The sequence below is a fragment of the Larus michahellis genome, chromosome 1 (assembly GCF_964199755.1).
Source record: "Larus michahellis chromosome 1, bLarMic1.1, whole genome shotgun sequence".
NCBI classification, from domain to species: Eukaryota; Metazoa; Chordata; class Aves; order Charadriiformes; family Laridae; genus Larus; species Larus michahellis.
Window position 1 is genome coordinate 211,491,696 of NC_133896.1, and position 24,547 is coordinate 211,516,242.

General features: G+C 42.5%; 1 protein-coding gene across 10 annotated transcripts in view; it reads right to left on the minus strand.

The window, feature by feature from the left end:
• FAT3 (FAT atypical cadherin 3) overlaps positions 1 to 24,547 on the minus strand; it is a 427,575-nt gene that overhangs the window by 24,579 nt on the left and 378,449 nt on the right. For 9 of the 10 annotated variants that reach the window (XM_074571548.1, XM_074571528.1, XM_074571541.1 and 6 more), the window contains 6 exons: positions 23,803 to 23,946; positions 23,049 to 23,246; positions 19,753 to 20,551; positions 11,544 to 11,678; positions 10,384 to 10,541; positions 2,346 to 2,814 (listed from right to left, as the gene is read on the minus strand). In XM_074571548.1, coding sequence (XP_074427649.1) covers positions 2,346 to 2,814; positions 10,384 to 10,541; positions 11,544 to 11,678; positions 19,753 to 20,551; positions 23,049 to 23,246; positions 23,803 to 23,946 — 1,903 coding nt within the window. Of the gene's footprint in view, positions 1 to 2,345; positions 2,815 to 10,383; positions 10,542 to 11,543; positions 11,679 to 19,752; positions 20,552 to 23,048; positions 23,247 to 23,802; positions 23,947 to 24,547 lie in introns of those variants that run through there. The other variant, XR_012585081.1, reaches the window with a different exon arrangement.

The window sequence follows — 24,547 nt, forward strand, 5'->3', positions numbered from 1 at the left end:
GCGATTCTTAAATGCACGTTGCAATTTGTGGCTCCGCAGCTAGCATTGGCAAGGCTGTTGGGCTCTCCACTCTATGGAATTTATTTACGTGCTCTTTTTGCATATGTAGGACACTAACGACAGAATCGCTTTGCCCGGTGGAAACAAAAACGCCCATGCCTTCTCCTTGTGGGCTGGGCTGCACAACCCCTGACGTACAGTCAGGGCCCATTGCGCTGGAATTATGGCTTTATAACAATCCTTTATTTACATACACTGCTGAGGCAGTAAAAACAGCAAACAGATTTTTTAACGGCAGGCAGTCGAAACATCCCCGCAGGGCACGTGCCCCCTCGCCGAGGCAGGAACGCAGGCGAGTTAAATCAGTTCTGCGACTGCGTTCCAGCAGAGAATTATGTTGACGTGAAAACGGTGCGTGCCACTCCAGTAATAAAAAGGGTCCGATCTTCAGCGCCGCCTGTTTCTCCCCCACCCCACGTCTCCCCTCAGTTTGAATTGGCATGCACGTGGCGCTGGGAAAAAATGAATTACTGTAAAGCATTTCGTTAGAAAGGTTTCAATTTACTCATCACGAGATTGCTGAGCAATACAGTAAATAGACTCAAATAAAATCAATAGAAGGGCTGTTCTCATGCTTCCTAGGATGCTAGGTGAATGGTTAACCTCATTTATTAAGTATGGAGTCTGAATCAAAGCCGTGTTATGTTCATGTACATATTACAGCCGCATTTCCTAGGGATTTAAATAATCTTGCTTAGCAATTCTCTCAGCGGCTGCAGCATTCTTCTGCCTCAGAATGATTTTCTTTTGCCCTTGTTGCGCAGCCTTCCTTTGCTTTCCTTCCCTTGGTAAATAAAGACCCGTACCAACACACACATGCAGCAACACTTGTCCTCGTGCTGCACATCACATCCTGGCTTGCCGGTGCTGCGCTTCATTCCTCCCAACTGTCCTCCCATCTCCTTCCACGGAGCAAAGCCGACAGCACCCTCGATGCACCCTTTGCCCTGGCATGGGAGGTGGCTGAATCAAAGCCCAGGATCCAGAGGAGATAGCTGAGACATGTCAGCACCAGCAAATCCTCACTGCCAGGGCTTACTCTATACAGGCAGGGTTATCCGAATGAGAAACTTTGGTCTCGCTCAGGTCTCAACAGATTTCAGCCTCGAAAACTAAACGGTTCTCAAGTTTAGGAAGTTCCTAAAGTTCAGAAAAACCTATGTGGGAGAGGGGGTTCAGAAAGGAAATCTGAGAACAAGGCTTAAAACAATGAAAAGCAGAAATAACAATTATGGGTGCAAGGGAACAGCATGGACACATTAAAGCAGAAAGCCCTGGACGGTGGTTAAACGCTCCGTAAAAAAAGAGTTTAGTGGGAACTTCCCTAGGGAACCATGGCCAAAACCACTGACAATAAGTGGATGGAAAGCTCTGAACTTGCAGAAAACCTCTCTGTTGAGCTTCCTTCTTTTAGAAGGAAGTTTTAGTCTGCCAGAAAAAGTGAGCAATGCTCCATCTAATACAATATGGGGAACTGGAAGGGAAACCTGTACGCGACAGAGAGAGAATAGCCCTAGAGGAAAAGTCTCCTGCGTGTATGCCATTTGCTTTTTTTCCCTCCTAAGATGCTGACTGTTCTTATGGTCTGGTAACTTGTGTGTTACATTACTGGGTAGTTAAGTCACTGGCACCAAATCACACAAGCCACCATACAACCACCAGATAGGAAACTCCACCACGAGCACAGTTTAAATCAATGCCCTCTAAACTTTGGATATTATTACTTAGACCTTGAAGCACTCGGGCCTCCGAGGAAGCTGTAAAATACACTTCTGGGAGGTTTACAATGGGGCGGACTTGCAAATTTCCATGCAGACATGTAATCAAATTACTCACTTGCAAAAGGACCAAGGTGTTTGTGGATAGCTCAGTAATTATTTGTGATAGCTTCAGAAACAGAGAAAGGCAACAGTGCCATTGCATCTGTGATGGACGTTTGAAATCACCATCTTTGTGTACAGCCCTCGATGCTGCAAATGGATCCTGAAAAATCCAGCTGAGCATTACAGTAATTGTAATTCTATTGGTTTCTATAGAAATAGGATTATCCTAACAGCCAATAAATCAATTTCCTCCTGGAACACTAATGCAATGAGAAGGGGCACCATTTCACCGTTATTTATAGAGCAAACAGCTTTTACGCAATTTGCAATACCTATCAGAGTTTTATAGAGTTCACGAGATTTTTCAAGCATGTTGCTGCATAAAACCATCTCTGGCAATAAATTGTAGAGGAAAACGGGGAGGGGGTGGGAGGAACCCATAAAGTAATGCAAAATATTTACCACCAGATGGCACGCTGGTACAGGTGCCGCCGTTCTGGCAGGGATGCCTCTCGCAGGCATCGGGGTAGAGGACGCAGCCAAGCTTTAATTCGGTCAGGCCAACCACTTCGGCGAAGCTGCTGCGCTTGTTTTGGAGCGGCAGTTCGTTGTTATTTAGGACGACTGAATCCAGGCAGCCCTGAAAGCCGCTCAAGACCTGCGTCGTTCTCTTGTCGGTCAGGCTGCGGACGTTATCCACTTGGACCTGGGCGCCGAAGTAGACGGAGCTATCTGTGCTGAGGGTCTGGAAATAGAGGGGGGCTTTGCGGCGCTCCACGTAGCTGTCGTCCAGGGACAAGCTGGTGAAATTGCGATTCAGCTCCAGGAAGACCGAATGCCAGCTTCCATCATTAACGGCCCTGCCAGAAATTCCCAGGATTCCCGGGCCACTTCCGCAGTCCAACTGGAACCACAGTTTGCCATCGACAATCTGCGGGAGGAAAACAGAAATCAAAGCGCTTCAGGCACTCACACGACTCATAATATGCTCTCACGGGGAATCTGGAAACACAGAGCACTTCTAGACAGTCTCCACACAGTGTTAAAGCTGCTCTCCTACAGGACACTAAAATAGCAAAAAGCTGCACCTTTATCATCAGCAAAGAAAAAAAAAGAAGTTGTAAATACCAGCCTACTTAGAATTTACCCAAAGACAGTTACTGACAGGGAAACTGACAATATATAAAAAAATATAGGTGCAGAACACAGGCGAGGACTGGGATAACGATGTCTCACTGAACAGGGCATGGACTGGAGGACCCACGTTGAGCAGCCGCGTCTCTCTGGGCAAGTCCCACCATCCACCCATGTGCTGCCAGTCTGCTCCCAGTGCCTGATGCTACCAAAAGGACAGTCAGGGCAAGGGACCACCTCTGAGTGTTTGAGAGAGGCTTGTGACCAAGTCAATGGCCACTGCTTTCAGCTGGAGATGTCAGGTGCTCTGCTTATACACACACCCTGTGCCTCTCTAACCTTTTGGAGCATCTCAGCGACCTGTGGATGTGTCGCCGAGTATCATAAGTTCAGTTTCTCGAAGTACAACAGTAAGATTCTGGTTGACCAGAAGTCATTTATTTTCCAAGGATGCTACACTACCTGCTCTGTGTGCACCTCACAGATGTCATAGGATGGCTCCCGCTTTTCTTCCTTTCCTGATATTTATGCTGGGTTCATGGCTTTAGAGGGATTGTTAGGATTTCTCACTCTCCCTCCTGCCCCTCACCCATCTGAAGTCCTCATAAAGGGAAAATCTATGCCAGCCTGCTGGGACAGGCAAAGTGCAGAGTGAGGGAATAGGTGTGGAGTGCTGCCTTCCTGATTAACAGTTTACCCAAAGATTTTAGGTTTCTTTAACAGATGGCAGATAGGTTTAAAATGGCTGACAAGGCTGGAAATAATTTCTTATGACACGTTAATTGGATTCAGGCTCTCCAAAAGCTCTTGCAATTATTTTACCTTTATGTCATGCTCTAGGAAGTATTTATTTCTGCAAACCCCATCTCAAGACAGTTCTGCCCCATTATTTATCCCCCTGAAAAGTTCAGGCGCTGTGTCCTTTTTCATCCTCCCCTGCAGCACACATTGTACTCTCACTCGTTTATCCGAAACACAACCCTACTGCTCTCCTCCAGCACAGCAGAGCTGCCATAGCTGTCAATGCAAGAAGCCCCCAGAGCTCTGCTGGCCCCACTAAACTGGTATGACTAATGCAGATGTCATGCTGCATTGTGTCCACCTGTCTTTGGAAATTTTTTTGCCATTTCTGGCATGAAAACTCATTTAAAACTGGGTTAGCTAGAGCCATCCCTTGGCATGTGTCTGAACTGGTGCTCAAACTCCTCTCTGCCAGGGTCTCTCATGTGGCTTGAAGGTAAATGGGATACTGTTAATCTACAGGAGCAGACTGTGCTTTATCAGCATTTTACTGTCCTTCGAGGTTCACAAAACTACCTGGAGAAAAGCTAAGGGTAAAATCTTGAGTTCTGATGACCTCTGGACTTCTTTCTCCTTTCCAGACCTCAGTCTCTTGACCTGTTGAATTTGAACTGGGCTGTAACCTCAGGCCAAGTCACACTGGGCAGTCGGGGTGTGAACCACACCACTCCACCGCTCTGCAATCGCTTGGATGGGATGGACACGGAGATACTAAGCACATGACAAGCTCCCTATAAATGCCAGCTACCCACTTACTCTGCGAGACATGAGGGGTGTAGAGGGATACACAAGTAGAAGGAGTCAGAATGGCAAGAATTAGCCCCTGTGATAGGCAGCTAGCTATTTTAAAGTCCTTGACCTGTAGGATGTAATGAAACTAAGAAGAAATGAGATCTAATACAACATGCTTGAGGGACGGATGTTGCTTGTAGTCCTACAGCTCAATCAAAAAAGGCTAATGGATGTACAGAAAAATAAGTCTGGGTCATTTTTCATTAAAAAAATCTTTTCTTGCAGGACTCAAAACTCATCTGTAAACTATTTCTGTAGATTGAAATTGGGCTTATTAAAGTGTCTGCTCAGGGGAATCTCAGTAAACAAGATGCCCTGACAAACTGAGATGGTTTCTCTCCAGAGATGGAGCAATCTTTTCTTTTCTCCCCCTGCAACAAAATAGTCCACAAAGCTCAAAGGCGCTGCTCAGAAAGTGTGGTCTGGCTCAACAGGAATACAAATCAAACAGAAAAATACATGCCAACATATTACACTGTGAAAAACAGCCATCATCGGATAAGCAGTTAACTTGCTTCTTATTCAAAAGGCTTTTTCCTATGGAAACTGTTCTACTGATTGTGTATAATATACATATACCTCCCCTAAGACTACTTATACCCTGAAGGACCTACTGCCTGCGTGTCTATTACCCCTACTCACAGAACATGCTTTTCCAATTACCTTTATAAATACAACACCACATATGAGCACCTGGGATAAATATTACACCATTTGTATACAGGAAACGATGATCTAAAAGATTTGCCATTAAAATATGTTTTATAGATCTTTCTCATCCACTTTTATTTCTTTTTACCAGCAGACGATCCGACATACACAGTAAATATATATTGTCTGAAAGGCTATGTTTCCTTCCTTTTATTAAAAAAGCACTAGTAACCTCCACCTAAGGCTAGAGTAAAGGATGGAAAGGATGGTCCAACGCCTACAATACTAGCCTAAGATATGATAGATAGGCATGGGAATCCACACTCTGCAACACTCTTCCTCTGGGATCTCAAGCAAGTCATTAGCTTCAGGTCTCCGTCAGTAAAAGAGGGATAACGTCATTTCCCTACCTCACACCACCGCTTTACGGATACATACATTAAAGTCTGTGACTTGCCCAGATACCCCTAGCAATGGGATCATAAAAATACGTTCATTAATCAGATGGTCACAAGCCTTGCTGCAGCAGGGCAGGGAGGAAAAATTTGTCCCCTGATGGCTCCGTGCCTAGAGGAGGAGGAGGAAGAGGAAGAGCAGGAACAGACCACGAGAAATGGGGGCTGCAAAGGGCTCCTGTCCTGCCAATTTAGCAGCTAGGCTGGCCAGACAGGGAGGAGAAGGGTCCTCCACTCAACAGGGCAAAACAATGTCTCCACTCCTAAGCATGGAGAATTCAACCACGGATCTTTGATTCAGCAATTAATTCCTGGTGTCCCCGTGATTCCCTCTAACAGCAGTGCTGTCAGGGACACTGTTCAGTCCTCAAACAGGGCTCTTCGACCATGGCCTGGACCTTGGTACCAAGAAAAGCTGAACTTCAAGTTAAGTTCTTACTAAATGAGGTACATGCAAGCAAATAGTACGGAAATCCAATGAAAGGCCAATGCTGTTGCCCAGGCTCAGCAGTTATCCACACAATAACGTCAGCGGGATGACTGGTCTGATGGAGGGTTGGTAGCATCAGACTATCAGTTCAGGACAGAATTTGTGGCACTGCTTTTTTCTCCACCTGTGTGATGTAACACAGCAGAGAGCTTGGGTTACTCCATCTCAGCAGTTGAGCTATACTCCATCTCATGGCAGAGAGACACAAACTCCGCAACCCCTCGCCAGCGCAGCCCACAGCACCAGCAGAGACCCTCTGCACCAGGAAAGCAGAGAGGTGCTGCTTCATCCCAGCCAGGCAGAAAATTCCCACCACCTCAGAGCTTTCTGGGCTTAGTTACACTATGTCTCGTTATAACTACTAGGACAGTGAGGTTAATGCATACTTAAGCATGCATGCTCTTACTGACACAAAATCCCTCACCTGTATAAAATGGGCAAAGAAGTACAAAGAACAGAGAAGGCTCCAAAAGCTGATGCAATCTGTTACATTTCAACGGTTTCGTTCAATGAGCAAAATGGAGCCAAACACATATTGTAAATTATATCAGAATATTAGCCTGGCTAAGATGTTTGGCTAACATCCATATTTGTGTATCAACATAGGTAATAAAATGATCAAATGGTTCTTCTGAGACCACCTTAGGCTCACACAGTCCATCTGCAGTCACACACCATGGATGCAGCACGCTGCCTACTAATCTATCTGGGGAAATATTTCGTTTGCCGAGTTACATTTCAGGTTCGTTTGTGTAAAACGGTATATTTAATTAAAATATTACTCGTTTCAACTCTAGCCATAACTGGGATCATATCCAAGCTTCAGACTTATCCAGCATAAGCCATGTAGCAGTAATGCATTAAAATGTATAATATACACTTAACTAAACCATGCAAAGTTTCACATTAACTGCCCGGATGGAAGAACATATGCTTGCCTTTTACCATTTAACAACTATATTTCTGGCACGATACGGAAGTCTTTCTTTACCTATGTTTAATCCTTTAAATTTCACAAAACTAGTTGAATCTCCATTGTATTCCTTGAAAAAAAAGAAATAAACTCTGGAATTCTCTTCAGCAATGGCCTCGCTACGCTTAAAATTGTTAAATCTTGCTTTTCACAGATAGATGCTACATAGGAAAGAGGAAATGGTGACACTGGTTTTGGCACACGTAATCTTTTCAAAGGAACGAAAAAAAAGCCATCAACCCGCATCTCACTTTGCTCCAATTGTCTTAAAAGCAAGAGCACGCAACGAAAAAAATGGCCAACCTCTCAAAATCGATGGATGAGTTGCTTTATTAGAAACAGCTGAATAAATAACAGCCTTATTATATTGTATCAATACAGTGTAGCTGGTAGGGTTTCAGCAAAGTAGCAGACAAGCAGTTTGCTCTATGGAATTCACTATTCAACCAAGAAGGACACCGCGTTATGATTATGAAATATTTCCATCCCTGGAGTTATCACAAATGTATGAGCTCCCAAAATTAAGTTGGTCATTTAAACACTGAAAACCATATTGCAGCATTAATTTTTAAATAGACTGCAGTGGGGGAGGCTTGCTTCAAAAAAATCAATGCCGCTATATGCCCCAGCAGTGGTGGTGGTTTCTGCCCGTTCTCCCATAGGCTCGTGCTATGTGATGGGTCTAAATTTCTTCCACCTCTGCCTCTGTTTGGAGCTCAGCGATGGCACTGGGCCCTCTGGTGCTAAGCTGGCAGATACTTAAGTACATGCTTAAATTAAGGTATGTGAGTAGTTCCAATTGCCTTCAAATACAGGAAGTTAAGCAAGTGATTAAGTGCTTTGCTGGAGTGATGCCAGAGTGCTCAAAAGAGCACAGGATCCCATCCTTTATCCTCTATTTGGAAAGCTTCTCCTCATGTTTAATTTAATTGAAAGCAATGCTCAAATGATAACAACTTCACATTTATAGACCTCTAATTAATCTACTTAATGGCCTCATTTCTGAGCGCTTCTCTATCTCACAACATATATACCTGGTTAAAAAAAAAAAAAATCTATAAAGGCCTTACCTCTGATTTACAAATGAAAAAAATAATGCTTAGGAAGTCTAAGGGTAACTTGCTTGAAAGCATCCGAGTTCGGGACCCCCAAAGTCCAGTTCATGAGTCAGCTGCTGTCCCTCAAGAGACCTGCTCTGGCTACATCCCTTGAGCATAATGCCATTTGCCTGCCATAGAGCACTTTTGTGAGACCTTAGTCTGATGTTCCTCTGCTAAATGACCTTCACAAATAAATCCCTGATCTTTTAAATGATGCCATTTCTCAAAAACCCCATACCAAACGTAATTCTTTACTTCTCTTTAAACCCTATGCTTACAGAAGCCAAGGGCCAGACCTGGGAAAAGGATGTACCCACTAGGACGGCAAATCCTACCCTACCTAAAATCCAAGCATGAGTCTCCATGAAGGGAATTCCCTGTGTCCTTCCCTGCTCAATGCATGGGAGAAAGTGGAGCCCTTGCATCCATACGCTACCCTGAACCTCTCTCATGGGACACGTTAGGCAGAAGCTGCATCTGAAGCTGTCTACTAAATGCTGCATTAGAAGGGTTCATAGCTGGAAATCCTTTCTTAGAGGTAGGAAGCAAAAAAGACCATGACCTGGAGGCTGGCTTCTGAGATTGGAGCAGAGTACTCGCAGGTCCTGTCACTGCTCCTTCAAGTATTATTTTTTCCTTCCAGTATTTTTCAGACAAAAATGGTTAGGTGATTGTGTGAAGTGGTGACTGAAAACACGTTAATTCCTAATCCCCGCAACTAAAATCCCAACACAGGCGACCGCAATGAGGGGGGGCTCTTACTTGTTTTTTGTAATCACATGAATTTTTCTCTTTTGGTGGCAAAATTTCCCAGCTTCAACTGGAGAATATCCACTTGGTTGTCTATGACCTGACACACAGGACTCCTTAATCATGACAGATTTATATATTAAACTCTAAGAAAACAAATTCTCCTGTCGTAATTCTAACTCCATTTCAATCTGCCTCTGTATCATCTCCTATTGTTTTCAAGTGGCACCTTTTACTAGGGCCATTCTTTTTTCCCAAGCGTTTTTCAAAACTACAAAATTGCAAACATTCCCTACTGATATATGCTAAAAGCAACCACCAGGAAGACTTCAAAGAAGGTCTTCAAGCCTGCAGTTTTGTTTTGGATTTTTTGAACAAAGAGTGTACCGGAGAGTTCAAACTGTGCATTTCTACGTGTCTCAAAGCAGAGCTTAATTGTCTTGTACAAATCTGAAAAATGCTGAGAGTCCCCAGTGAATGACAGACAGTACTCCTGCTCGTGAAATATCTCAGTCTAACAGCTATAAAATTGTTTGTTGCCCATTAATAACTCATCTCACCATTTTAACATTACTTAAGCATTCAGCCAAAAGGACTCTAAAGATTGCAAATACAGACACAAAAGGCTCTGTGCCATTTCTCCCACTGCTGGGACATGGCCGAGTTACAGAAGTCAATGGCTTCATTTTGTACCTTAGAGGCTCTGTCAGAAATACAGTACATGCAGGCTCCTGGATAAGCCTAGCACTCCCTTTCCATCCAGTAGATATTTGCCATTCCACGGAAACCCAACAAAGAATGAAAATGCATGGCGAGTTTATCAATTAAATATTGATTGGATATCAATCTCCACCTACCCCATGCCTCTCTCAACAAATAATCTTAATTCACAGAGTGAAGAAATCTTCACATTCTGTAGGACACGCGTTCTAAGCAGCTGGTTTCTGGAATTAACTCGACAGCAGTGAGGGCATATCCTCTAACCACAGGCACGGACACAGGGGAAGTAGAGCTATTTCAGCACGCATCGTTTTGACAATATGGTCATATAAATGGCCAAATCTTACATCTCATGCAGATTGGCTCCTGCATGCAGATACACATAATGTTCTTATAATGAACAGCACCCAATGGAGCATTTTCCAAGTAAAGTACCACTAACAAGCTGCTTTTTTGATTGTTGTTGTTGCTACCGTTGTAGAAATTGTTGTTTTTCCCTGTTAGCATGAAAGAGATCAGGCTTCATCTTCTCAATCTACAGCTGAAATGAGAACAGCATTCCCCAAATCAAGAGCCAGCAGAAAACATATAATCAAGAAAAACAACTGCGGAAAAGATAAGTTATTTTAATTACCTTCAGAATTATACAGGGATTCGCTCTGGTGTACATTATAATCCCATTGCTTTGCAGGGTTCGCAGACGGAGAGCCAACTTGAATTCCTCTTTCTTGCTATTTTCAGAAACCCGGTATTTAATGTAGCTATTCCCAGCAAAGCTAAGGGAAGTGTGGCCTGAAATAACCATTTTGAAAAGACACATGTTCTTTTAGTGACACATGAAATAATTCCTCAACTGTCAAGTTAATTAAAGAATTTGTAGAGCTAATGAGAATGTCTAGGAAGAAATAAATAAACCACTGCTTGGATGGGAAAAAAAGCTGGCACCTACTACAAAAACATACTGTATTTTTTTTGGAAATTATTTTTCAGGGGGTGGAGGAAAGCTCTTTTTCTCCATACTTGTAAAAAAGAGAGGTTTCTCCAAGTATTCATCATTTTTAGTGTTATACACCCCTGGGACACCTATGTTGCCTCATTGATAACAGAGGGTGTCAAAGATGACCATGCCAGTACATCAGGCTGTTGAGTTATGGGCATAAAGTCAAGCATGGGCAGATGCCAGTCAAACCCTTGCAATCAGTTCCTTCAACCGCTGCCCAGGACCACAGTGATAAAGCTCAGTATGTGCTGTGTTGTCACCAGGGAAACAGCACATGTCCTCTGCCATGCAGCCCTGGATTCACTGAAGTCAACGGAAAGCTCCACGTCACCAGCTTTCCACCAGGCTCTTTGTATCCCAGGGAACAGCACAGCTACAGAGAACTAAAAAACGTTCTCAAGCTTTCTTCTTGGGATGGTGTAGTGTTTTCAATAATAAAGACTGGAATTTTGGTATTCTAAATCGTAAGCAGAAGAGTTAATTATAGAGCTTTGCCCATGGCAGGAAAACATCTGGCATAACAGTCTCTAGGAAAAGTCCTGTCTTCTCAGCAGCCTGTTTTACTGACCTGGGATTCAACCAAGTCAGTGGGAATTTCCCAATGGAAACTGGATCATGGTCTTCATACAGCCCCACAGCCGAATATTGTACAGGGCTTATAAAGAGATGTGCCAGTGCTGAGAAGGGTTAAGCAGTACATCTTCTCATGACTTCAGTGGCACCCCTACCCACAAAATGAGAATAAAAGCACTTTGTTGTTCAAGTATATCCCCCTCTACCATCATGACATGCACCTGAGCATTCGCCAAGCTTTCCTGGTGGGCACTGGCAGATGAACGGTCTCCGGTTAGCTTCATACCCCACACACTGCATGTCCCCTGGACATGGCTTCTCCAGGCAGGGATCGTTAGACCCAGGGCAGCGTTCTCCTGCAACACGTTAAAATACTGTCAGGGATGCAGCGTAAAGCATGATCTTCAGCAATACAAGAGTAATGAAAGACAGTAATTGATCTCACACTTCAGTACAAGCAAAGAATGGTCTAATAATAATAACAACAACAAAAAAACCCTTCACAGCAAAGACGTTCTTTGGACAAGTACGTAGAAAAAGCATTATGGTTCTTCTTCAAAGGCTGCTCTAAAACCCGGGGCAACATATTATAAAACCCAACTATTATGAGCAGTAACTGGTTTTTAATTGGTGTTGTGACTCTCAGGGCAGTCATTTTCTCACAAAGCCTCCTGCGCAGGGGATTTCGAGATAGGAGAAAACAAATGACTTGAAGCTACGCACTCCTTTTGCCCCAGCACACCGATTTAAGCAGATTTAAGGGGGTAGAGTTCCCTGGGAGACGAAATAAGAAAAAGCCATTCCTGGGCTACAGAGTGACGGCTGGACTTTTCACCCTCATACTGCACAGGAGGTGCTGCCAGCCTGATCGTATGGCACAGGCAGACTTCCCCGTCCCTGTGTTCCTCCTGACATTTCTGAGACCTCACATCCTATTGTGCACATTGCCCAGGCTGCCAAAACCTATCCTCCTTTCTTCTGATTGTGACTACACAAGTCCCATTGCATCTGGAACTGCCTATGTCCAGGGAAAAATAAAAAATAAAAAAAAAAAAAAAAAGAGAAAAAGAAGTGGCTTACTTGCTCTGGACAGTAAGAACTCAAAGTGAAGAAATTTTGAAAATCAAAAATAAGTTGACTGTATTTCTTGACTTTACAGAATCAGAGAAAGAAGCAGCTTAATATTCTAAATAGCCAGTTGCAATTTATGATTATAAATAGGGCCAAAAAAATCATGTCCTTTTGATTTGAGGAAGAACACAAGTTAGATAAAATTGTTTTGAATGCTAGTAGCAACTCTTTCCTAAAAATCTTTAATTAGTACGGAATCTAATCTTGCCCAAGAATAGGTGAATTCAGAACTACTACTAACTTCATAAGGGAAGTAATCTGAAGAGACAGATGAATACTGAGTTTTAAATTTGCTTAAAATACTCATGCAACACAATTACATTGAGGTTCTTCAAAATCTTTGAAATCCTTAACATCTAGCAGGCTGAGCATGTCAAGGACTTACTTTAAAGCCTGTCAATGTCAAAGGAACTTCTTGCATTGCACGGGGTTTGGCTAAAACATATATATAACTTCTAAGAGTGTCTAAATAAATCTGTTCTGATTGTCCTAATCATAAAAGATTTGCAACCACTGCCTGCAATAACGCAAAACACGATACAACTATTGCTGCTTAACGTATGAATTCTCAGGAATATATGACTTCCAGAAGAGTTAGCCTTTTCTTGCTTGGGCTAGGGAACATGGTAGATGCAGGGTCAGCTTCTACCTTTGGACATCTGTGCGCGGCTGCTATGAAAGTAGCCTTTAAGTGCAGGAAAAAAAAGGCACTCCTGCCCTTGCTTCTGGTGATTTGCAGCCAGAGCTTGAACAGAGGGAGAGCCCGTTGCTGGGAATGGGCAGGCGTCTATTGTTTTGCTCATCAAATTCATTTACTTAATACATGCAGGTGATGATTTTAACAATAAAATGTCAGCACCTTCCTGCCCATCACTTTCGGAATATTGGCAGTTCTTGTTTATTGCGGGACCCTTATCATATTAAAAAACTACTTTATTTCTTGAGCATCTGTATTTTATTTCCAATTTATAAAGGGAGAAATCAACCTGTCATACAGTGTATCTCTGAAAGTAATGAAAGAAAGGATCTCACTGCTCTCACACTTCAGTACAAGCCAAGAAGGGCTCATAGTAAGCAGAGCTGAAACTACCTGGCACTGTATTTTCTGGAAAAAGAAAAATTACTACTGTAGGTTTCAAAGTGGACATGGGCTGACTACAAATACGGCAATGACTGTAAATGTCTTGCTTGATGTACAGCACAGTCAATTTAATCTTTAACATCCTCCCTCCTTTGTCAAACATTTGTTTGAGAGGTCTCTGCAGTAAACGATTTACAGTACTGCCTGTAGCACTGTTAGAAAATGATGCATGGCAATCTTTAATAATCGCTTTAGTAGGTAACATTAACAGGAGTAACAGCTGCAATATACAGTCACACTTTAAGTCTTATAGAATCAAGAAACAAATGTCATTTAATAGGGTTCTGCACCGCAGAACTATATTCTATTTACAGGTAAGGTCTGCAGAATTTAACAGAGACTATGAAGTTTTCTATAGCTTGGGGTTTTTTTAGAAAAAAGCCCTCATTTTTTGAATTCAATGGCAAGTAACAATTATTTCTGAAATTATAACAGGTGGTTATTCTATAGGCTGCCTTGTATTTTCTGCTTGGATCTTTTGGCTATTTTAATTCATTCTTATGTGACACGAATGCAGCATTCTGCTCTACGCAGAGTCTCTCTCCTCTCCCAACACAGTTAAACCTTTTGTGAGGCTGTAACTCAAGAGAGCCTGTGCGCGGCTGACAGGCAAGTCTTTGGACAAGGGCCCCACAGCTCGTCAGCGTGCAGCGGAAAGGGGCACGGAGATTTCCAAGTGTGGCTCTGCAAATTTTCACATCCTCCAACCTATGACTGTAGCTTTGATGTGAAGCAATAAAGCAATAGCTTACTTTGTTATCCACCTCTGCCAGTTTTTTTAGCTGATTCAAACTCTGATTTATACTTCAGAGGCATCTTTCTGCAGTCAAAAAATATATGGAAAGGATCTAACATATTTAGTGCAACTGTGGAGATATACTAAAGAACTGCTTAGCCCGGCAGGCCAAGAATGGTTCTTATGGTAAACTACAAGCAAATCAACTTTTTATTCATCCTGCTGCAGCAGGATTTCACAGCTGTCACAAAATTTTTAAAATATTCAGACTCGGGAGAAGCACTGCTTTATGCCTCTCTGTATGGTTATAAGTACATAAGCTACAAATCTGCATTATTGCATTGCCCGACCTAACACACATTTTCAGGCTGATTTCACCACTATGCGGAGCAAAATTGTGAAATTGTTCAAGGTTGCGTTGTCCACATCAAAGATTTACAGCCTGAGTTTAAACAAAATTATTCTAATGCTGCATTTCCACTCCAAAGAGCAGTCTATTTACCATCCAATAAGAGATTCAAGAAATACGGATTTGAATTGATCTTTTTCTTTTCTGTAGGCAAGTCCAGACAATCCACAGCACTCCCTGGAAACTCACATTAGTATTAATAAAGCTGTTCTCGACAAAGTAGCATGGAGACACACGAGCTAGCATCAACCAGTGCATGGCAGGAAAAGGTGGAATAGACCCCCTTGATTTTGACAGATGACCGTCAGTTTAATTCTCTAAAAGAAGGTAAACGTATTACAATCTCCCTACTACTCCCTACTTCCTACTACACTGAGGAAGAAAACACTCTTCCATTGCAAAATGAGACATTTATTTAATTCCTGTCCCTCCAACGAAGGATCACTTCCAGGAATGTAAATAAATCTTAAAAATTGAGTGCTTCAACAATTTTAACTTGAGCTTTGTGATACTTGGCGTTTTTCTGTAAACCCATTCTCCTCAAGCTGTGTGAATATTAAAAAAGAGTCTGTTTCTCTCGCTTGCGGAAGAAAGCTTGAAAGGTGGCTCCTGAAGACCAGAGTCACAGGAAGCACGTAAAGCAAACTCTAGACTGTTACTTTTAAACAATCTAATAATTAGTTTAGTGGGAAGGGGAAGACCGTCAACTTATGAGCTGCAATTTGTTTTTATTTTTGGAGCACGGTGACCAGGTATGGTAAGCAGTGGTTACGGTATGCATAGCCGTGTAGACACCACGAACTTGTTTCTGCGCAAGTCAGCCATGGGTATCAGTTAGCTCACGTGCCCCTGGAAAACTCTGTGTCATGTGTTACGTCCCAGTGAATCGGATTTTCTCACAGTTTTAGAAGAACTGAGACATTTGACCTCTCCTTGATCACAGCGTTCCTTAAGACCCCTTAAGTGACAGATAGCAATTCCCGCTCGCCCCGATTCTACCATCATGTCCCCGCTTGACACTTCAGCTCTCCCACACTTTAGACGAGATTGTGCATTCTCAGCATGAGCCTTAAAATGGGGGATATTCGCAGGGAGAAATGGGGGATATTCACAGGAGAAATCCTTATACAAGTGCAATGTTAAAAGGACTACAAATCTATCAAATTCATGTACAGTTCTTTGTTCCCAAGCACAGACAGGACACCTTCTTCTTCAATCTTCCTGGCTACCTTGCCAGGACAACTCAAGGCTCGTTAGTGCATGTGTGCTCCTGAAAACGGGAAAAGTGGTGTTATACACATAGTATTTGGGTTCCTGATGACCGATCCTGCAAAACACCCAGGACTCTTCAAGAGGCAGCGTGTGCTCTGTGGAGCTGAGGACACAAACCACCTCTGAAGATTAGCTCCTATATTAATAGCAGATCAGCACAGTCAATGAATTCCTTTTGTCAGAACATGCACAAAATGCTAGAAGTGGCTCCATAAAGTCTGAATTGCCTGGTTTCACAAGAAAGTGGTCCAAGACTGCTATTCACTGGATTAAAGACGGTGGATGTGAGTGTCTGCACTTTTGCTGAACATTTCTGGGTGTATTAGAAAAATTCTTTCAAACTATTAAGCCAGAACCATATTAAACACTTGAAATGGAATTCATCTCATCTAACTTTAGGGCATGATTCAGCCGACTGATTTTAGATATCTAGGGAGAGATGTATCACATCATTAAAAATACCTCATTCTTTCCACTGTCTGCAAATGGGGCCTGGAGTCACCAGCTCAGATGTAGATATATACCTACATTTGTCAAGATTATTTCAATCCAGCCCTCTCCCATAAACATATTAATGTAACCTCACTTTTGTAAGATCATAACGCAGAATAACTCTATAGCAAAACAGTCCCAACAGAACCTGCTTCTTCCCTGCATCTTTGTCTCAACACGAAAGAATTACTTTGCATCATGAAAAGAAATAAAAATAAGGAGTAGATTCTTGCTTCTGAAAAATGAGAATGTCATGAGAACTCTTTTACAGGAATATATTTATCCCGGTCCTCCTATCTTTATTTCCCACATGCGCTGACAGATGTTTGCATACCTCACGTCATGTGCAGGGAGATTGGCAATTGCACAGCCCCTACAGCCACGCCGAAACAAACCCCAGTTTGTTACAATATTTTTTTCATACAAACACAAGCAGATGAGACAGAAACCTAAGGAGACGGCCCGTTATTGGAAAACTCTTTAGTTCAATTTTATTGATTTTAAAGGCCTAGATTGATGCACCCGAACTTTCGAACTTACCCTTCCAGAGCTGAGCTGCTGAACCTCCAAAGTTCACCCACTGCCTGCTTTACAGTCTCCCTGCATTTTCATGTTAGATAACTCCGTTTGTTCACAAAGGTAATCTAGGTAAGTTATGCACAGCTGGCATGCATAAATTGTGCATATCTGTGACATCTGCCAGTGGGAAAAACACTCCAAGTATGATACATATTTCAAGACCGAGTGAATTGGTTCAAACTCAAGCTTTCTGGGTCATAATTGAATCAGATCTCTGGAAACATATGCAATATTTTAATGGCTTGGTCATAATTCAAGCCATTAATACCAGACTGGATCATGAAACTATCCTAGTAACAAAGGAAGTATAATGCTTTTATTATACTAATAATATCTTGCTAATGCTGTCTTGTTAAAGAAGCCAACATAAATTTATTGTAGTATTTTGTGCGCTTTTTACTGAGTTGCAGCTTTTATAGGCATGTACAAGAACTACTGATCAAAGAAGTATTTGCATTTTTCTAACCCTTTTACTGGGCCTAGTCTTTAGCCTTCATGAAAGCAAAACTATGCATACATTCTCTAATTAATATACCCTCAGAAGTCTCTTACCTCCTATGTGATAAAACACAGCATGTGTCTGTGTGTTTACCTAAATACCAATATTTCTTGTGGCCCCTTTAATTAAAAACAGTAGAAGAGGCTGAAGCATTAACTAACGTGGAGAAGGGCAAAGCATGGATTTTTTTACTTCCTACCAAGATCTCTTATCTCTGTGCGACGGGGAGGCACCAAGGCTTTCACCTCTCCGGTAGCTATGCTTAAATCAGCAGCTCTGGATGCTTTTGGTACAGGCTGGATGGTGGACTGGACGTGCCCAATACCACCCCAAGGCCTGCGGATCACCCAGGGGAAATCAGCGCATCGTGGCTCAAACGGGAGCTGTGGGAATCCATCCAGCTTTCCAGCTGGACCAGGACAAGCTGCCTGTTGCGACTGTTCCCGTCCAGCAGCCTTCCAGGCCGTGATGAACGCTCCAGAGGCTGGGGACCACAGACGGGCTGCAGAAACACACTGCCTTTGTGGCAGCCTGCCGTACGTTTTGAGGATTGACTGGTACATGACAGAAAAATTTGGAAATCGCCATCCCAGCTAAATTATCGTGCTTCCAGTGCAAACTTGCTGTGCAGGGAGGGGGAAAGGAGAGCTGTGGGATCGGAACCGTACTGCATTGCAAAGCCCTTTTTTTTGGAGCTAAGTTTAGGGATTATGAGGCAGATCCACTTACTATTAGTATCTGAGGGGAATAATACATCATTATTGACTTTAATAAGTAGCGAAATGAAATTATAAACAGTGAAAATTTTGGCTGCCAGAAAACCAATTTCTGACAGCGAGGGCTATCGCTATCCCCATGGAGATGAGGATTTGTGATTTCTTGGTACAAAAATGAGACTTAGAGAATATAGAAGTGTTTTGCAGACAGTGCTCCTGCACTGGCTCCTGGACTCGTCTGGAGGATATTGCAGCATTGTCCCTTTTAAACCTGTCAAAATCCTTTATTTCTGAGCCTTTCATGTGTAACAAAAGGCCGACTATTGTTATAATGGATACATCTGTTTGAAACTTATAATGCTATTACTTAAAAATTGACCAAATAGTCTGCTCATGAACGTACAAGAAAATACCTCAGATACAGAATTCTGATATTTTTGCAGAACGGAGCTTCTATGGCACTATTATTCACGTGCTGCAGGAGACAATGACTTCTGGTTAAGTTTTATGTAATTTAGGCCTATTTTTCATCCCCGCGGAAGTCGATGGTAAGATGGTAAGGCACAAAGTCCTGCTGACTTCTGCAGAAACACAGGTTGGTTACCGAGAGACAGGGCTGCTGAATTCTTGTACTGCTCCGTGTGTGTGTTTGTGTGCGTGTGTGCTTAAGATGAGGGAGACTTAGATGTATTGATTTTACAGCAGCTTTTTTTCTCCACTCTTAAATGAAGTGGAATGAGGAGCAAATAGCCTGGCAAACAAAAGAAACAGAACTATTATTATAACTGCCTGAGGTTTTATACTCCAAGTGCAGAATCGTAAAGAAGACTGGCTCTCAAGTCTATTTGTCGTATATGCCCATGTGAAATCTCTGCCAAAACGTGGAACAGCCTGAAACCTGGCCAAAAACTCACCCTGTCACCTACTGTAGCACTAAAGGTCAGGAACAGTGCTTGCTTGCAGTTACTTAATAAAATACTTCATTGGTTTCCATGCCTCTCTGCAAAAATAGGACTGGAAAAGGCCTTTCCACCTGCACTGCTCAGGTCAGGGGTCCTTCTCCTCGGAGACTGATGGTGCATCGCTGCAGCCCAGGCTGTTCTGCACGTTTATTCCAGTGGTGGCACCGAGGGGGTGGGAAACCACATCCCTCCCTCCCCTCTCCCTTCCTCTCCCCTTCCTTCCCCTCCTCTGGAAGTTGGTTGATGGCTCTGATTATGGAGCCTCCAGGAAAGCGGTCTTTGTCGTAAAAGGCCAAAGTTCATCAACTTCCATTTACATCAGTAAACACGAACAATTCTTCCTGAGCCTGAGAAATCAATTCCCACAATACATCAGCCAGTCGTGCTTTAACGGAGTGAATTGAAATGCCCCTTCTAATCTGCATCAAAGGAATAAAAACGATCCTATCGCATAATGTGTAGAGATGGGAGGGGAAGAGGGAGCGGTACTCACCATTGCACATGCAGCGCACATTCCTGTAAAAGCGGGGGCACACAAAACTAATTCGTGCCGTGCTATAGGTCATCAGGGAATGTGAATCAATAGATAGACTTTGCTCACAGTGCTGTTCCTGACAATCCAGTCCAGAGCAATTCTTCTCCAAGATAGCAGAAATACGAATCACATTTTCCAAGTGTCTCCTTGCATTGGTAAGCTTCTGAATCAAATAGGCAGGCTTATAGAAACCACCGTTGTGCATCTGAACCGCAAACAGCATGTCAAGCTGATTGCTGCCTGCCACCGGCTGAATACTGATGATGTGCAGGCTGTCTTGTTTTTGGGAGAGCACTGCGTTTCGCAAGGTACGCCTGAACCCGTGCATGTGAAGGCCCACAAAGTCTTCCGGGGAAACGTTCTCAAAACGGATGGTGACCGTGTTCTGCAGCATTTCTTGTAGCAATTGCTCAACGTGGACCACAACGTCGATGGGTACCTGGAACCGGCCATCACTGACAGAGACATTCAGGACGTACTTGCCATTATCGAGCCCTCCAAGGGCAATGATCTTCCCATCATGGCTGTTGACCTTGAACAAACTTTTCTGCTCTGATTTTAGCGTATATGTGAGGACATCATACACATCCTGATCTGTGGCGTGGATTTTCCCAATGACTCCCCCAGGAAAATCATCTTCCATGGTGACAATGAAAATCTCCAGTGGAATGGCAGTCGGTTTGTGAATGCTTTCTTCAATAACCCTCACCTGAACGTAGGTGTGGGAAACCTGCTGAGGCTTCCCAGAGTCCTTTGCCTAATGCAATTTAAAAAAATAAAAAAATCCACACATATAACACAGCCAACAACCATAACTTCTTGCTATATATATATATTTTCACAGCATCAGTAATTCTGAAGACCTCTCAAAAGAACTTCCCAAATGCATTTGCAAAATACATATGTAAAGAAACGTCTCAGCCATTTCTAGCAGTGGAACTTACAAACTCTTTAGGGAAGCACAGATATCTCATCTAAGTGGATTGCAGAGAGAAATGTGTCAGCAGAATGTCTCATTACTGAAAGTGAAATGTTCCCACGATCCCACAGCTATCACTTGTCCTCTTCACAACAGAGCCATCTGAATGTGGTATATTCTGCACCAAATGGAGCTTGGGCTCACTTCTATCCTGGAAAAGAGACTGAAGCCCAGTGAAATACCAGCATCAGTTTCTACATTACTTGGTGTGCTCCACAGTGTCTCAGACCCTGCCTAGTTTGTGTGGATGTGAGGGAGTTCAGAGTTTTTCCACAGCACTCTGTACTAATTTACCTGAAGCAGTCAAGAAACATGGTTGAAATAAATAAAATTTATCACCCTCCAAAAATGAAATAGGGTGCTTGTGCTGTTACTAACGATAAACTATGAAAGCAGCACTCCACTTGGACAGATGACTGTATGACCCAGAGCACGTACGATAGCATCATTTGCACTTTTTTATAGAGAGTGAAAGAGCAAGTATGACAAAAACCCCAAGGCCATCTTGACAGTAAGGTGTGCAAACTTGAATCAGTGTCCTTTCCTGCACTGAGAAAAATGTTTCATTGAAGTCACTATTAAGATATACTGCTCCGCACATTTATTTGCTCCAGAGAAGAACAGAAGACGAAACTACCACTGGGCAGAGATGTAGCGCACGTTCAAAGATCTTTGTATTTGGACATGGGGAGGAAAATTTACAAGAAAAAAAAAGGCAGGATGGCAACAGTTATATGGACATGGGTAGGGAAGGATTAGTATCTCTAAGACAGTCTAAAAATCATTCATCTTCCCTCCCAAAAGGGCTGGGTGGAGTAGTTAAAAAAAAAATTTATGTCTATGTGCACACACACACATATGTGCACAGAGATCACATCCCATTCTGCTTTTCAGTTTTATCATTATTTTTTAATGAACCTAACACAGAGGAGGAACCTGATGGGGGAAAGGAGAAAGCAGCACTCTGGCACATGTGAATGGAAAGAAACAGTTCAATGGTCTATACGCAACAGGAAACTACAAAATATGTTTTCCCTGCAGAAATCCCTAGAGGAAATAATACTGGGAGGAATTAGGCCCCCACAAGCCAACAGCGTGGTTTTCTGAACATGTTGGTGCGTCTCAGGCATTGTGGTCTGTCTAATATTTCATTTATATGACATACTTGGATTTATATAGCTAGAGGATGCGGCTTAAATTTAATTCTCATGCCCAATTTTGGCGATGTTGGAACTTTGGCTAGCAAATTGCCCTGAAAACAGGATATTTTAGGATGAAGGCATGGTAAGAATGAAAAGGCAAGGGTTTTTTTATTTTCCTACAAGGCTCAAAAATTAGGTTGCTGGAATATTAAATGGCAAACTTGTAAAACTTGACTTTGATTTGAACTGTTAATTTGCATCAGAACTTTTATTTTTTGAATTGTAACTAACTGAGAATGTTACTGCTATGAACAGCATTAAATGTCCTTATAAAGGAGCAAACAGACTGTATTTAGAGAAATCAACGCCAGCAGAGCAAGAGGAGGAAGCCTGCATTTCAGACGTAGCTTGTAGAACCATGTCCCACTTCAATGAAGAGTTCATTCAATGAAGAATGTAGTTCATTCCCTGGACTTGCATATTTACCGAACCCTACTACATTTTCCCTGGCAGGCCTGAGAAATGTGGACAAATCACTTTTGGATTTACAGTTTTTTTGTAATCAGAATTACCCTGGTTACAAAGTTCCTCAACAATGACTCTACGGCTAAGTTTGAGCTGGACTTATATTGCATGTCTTATTTTCACATTCTTTAAAAGCTAAGTTGACCTTGGGAATGTGATTTCATGAATTCTTGGTAGGCTTCCAAAAATTTATGATTAAATTTATGACTTAAAAGCAGGAGTGATTTTCCTTCCTAGAACAATATTTTTCTGTCACTTGTTCTGTGGTGTATTTATATGTATATAATGCATTTTTGCTTATTTTCCTCGCTTAGCTACAGGGGAAAAAAAAAAAAAGATTAAAATCTTAAATCATAACGGCTGCTGTTCAGAAAATCCATTTCATGCGGAGGATATTGGAAAGGTGGCTGGCTACCTATTTATATTTATATGAAATTAGGTTTAAGAACATCAAAGGAAATACACCATACTGTGCACCTGTAAACTGGACCGCGCAGTATTTACTCATAGAATACAGTCAATTAAACCCAAGCCATACAGGCAATGTACGGATGACCTACCACTATGAGGGTTTCTGATTCTGTGCTGATGCGAAAATCAAGCCATACCTGCACGCAGAGCACATACTCGGTGGCGACCATGTGCTTGAAGATGACTGCAGATCTCAAGACGCCGTGGGGGTCCAGCGTAAACTCCTCCTCTTCATTGCCAGTGAGGATGGTGAAGGTAAAAGGGGGGCCATTGTGAAAAGAGTCTTTGTCTGTCACTACCAGCTGCAAAATGCTTGTGCCCACTGGTTTATTTTCCTTTACGCATATACACAGCGTATAAAGAAAAGGATTAAAAGGATACATATCACAATCACAAAATACCACGTTTCGCTATTGAGAATATTCAACTGAGTGCTCTTTCCCCAAGATGGCATTTCACAAGCAGCGTTTATTTGGCACCGCTTACGCCCCATGGACCGGTAGCAGAGCTGGAGGTACCCACCACATCTCCAGGGACCGCTGAGCTCTCCCTGACCCTGTCTCTGGTCAGGACTGACTAACCACTAAGGCTCGCGCCCCGTGCAAGGCGCAGAGAAGTGTGAGCTCATCCCACCTCAGACTTTCTGAGGCCAGAGTACAATTTCTGGCGCAACAGGGATGAACGGTAAAATGTGTGACAGATGCTGAGGTTCAAGAGCCTCGGCAAACAGAAACTTATCCAAGAGTTAAGAAAGACGTGTTTATACTTTCCTTTAAATAAAATCACTTGATGCATCTTTGGCAGATAAATCATCAAAAGCTACTTAACTGAAACCAAATGCTTTTGTATTTTAAAAGTCAGAGAAGTTTTTGATGTGCAGGATACACTTACTTGAATTACAGCTGTATAGTTAGCTGGAGTAAATACAGGGCTATTATCGTTCACGTCGGAAATGTCCACGTTGACCGTCACAGATGAAGACAAAGGAGGGATGCCGCTGTCTCTTGCCTGGATAACTAATGAATAACCAGATATCTGCAAAAAGGTGGAAACGTTAAATCATCAGGAAAGCAGTCCTAAATTTTAACTCATGTTCTTTACATCCAGCACACCACCTACCATATTCTAAGGAAAGCTCTTTGGCCTCATTACCTCCCCTGCCCTTAGTATAACATTATCCTGCTTATTGCCACACTGTGTCCCAACTTCTGTTTTATAAGGCTATCAATAAACATAACAGCTTCACTGTATTAAAATAACTGTATCAGATGATGCATTCCTGAAACAAAAGGGCAGACAAAAATAAATGACGGATAATATCCAAACTCAGCCATTACTACTGTAGCTAACATTTTCATCGCTCCTAGGTGTCAGCTGGGATATGTGACCTGATTCTATTTATCTTACGGTTGGTTTCCAGGATATTATATAAATTGCTTATTAGAGTCAACCTCAGTTTGACACAGAGTGTTTCTAACACGGTGATGGAGAAACAAGAAGAAGTTCACAGGCACTTGGCTTAAACACACTGGAAAACATTTGGGACTACCAGGGACAACAGTCTCTGTAGCAACAGGGTATCATCCACCATTCAGTAGAAGACAAGGATTTTTTCAGCCTACTTGTTTGCAACAGA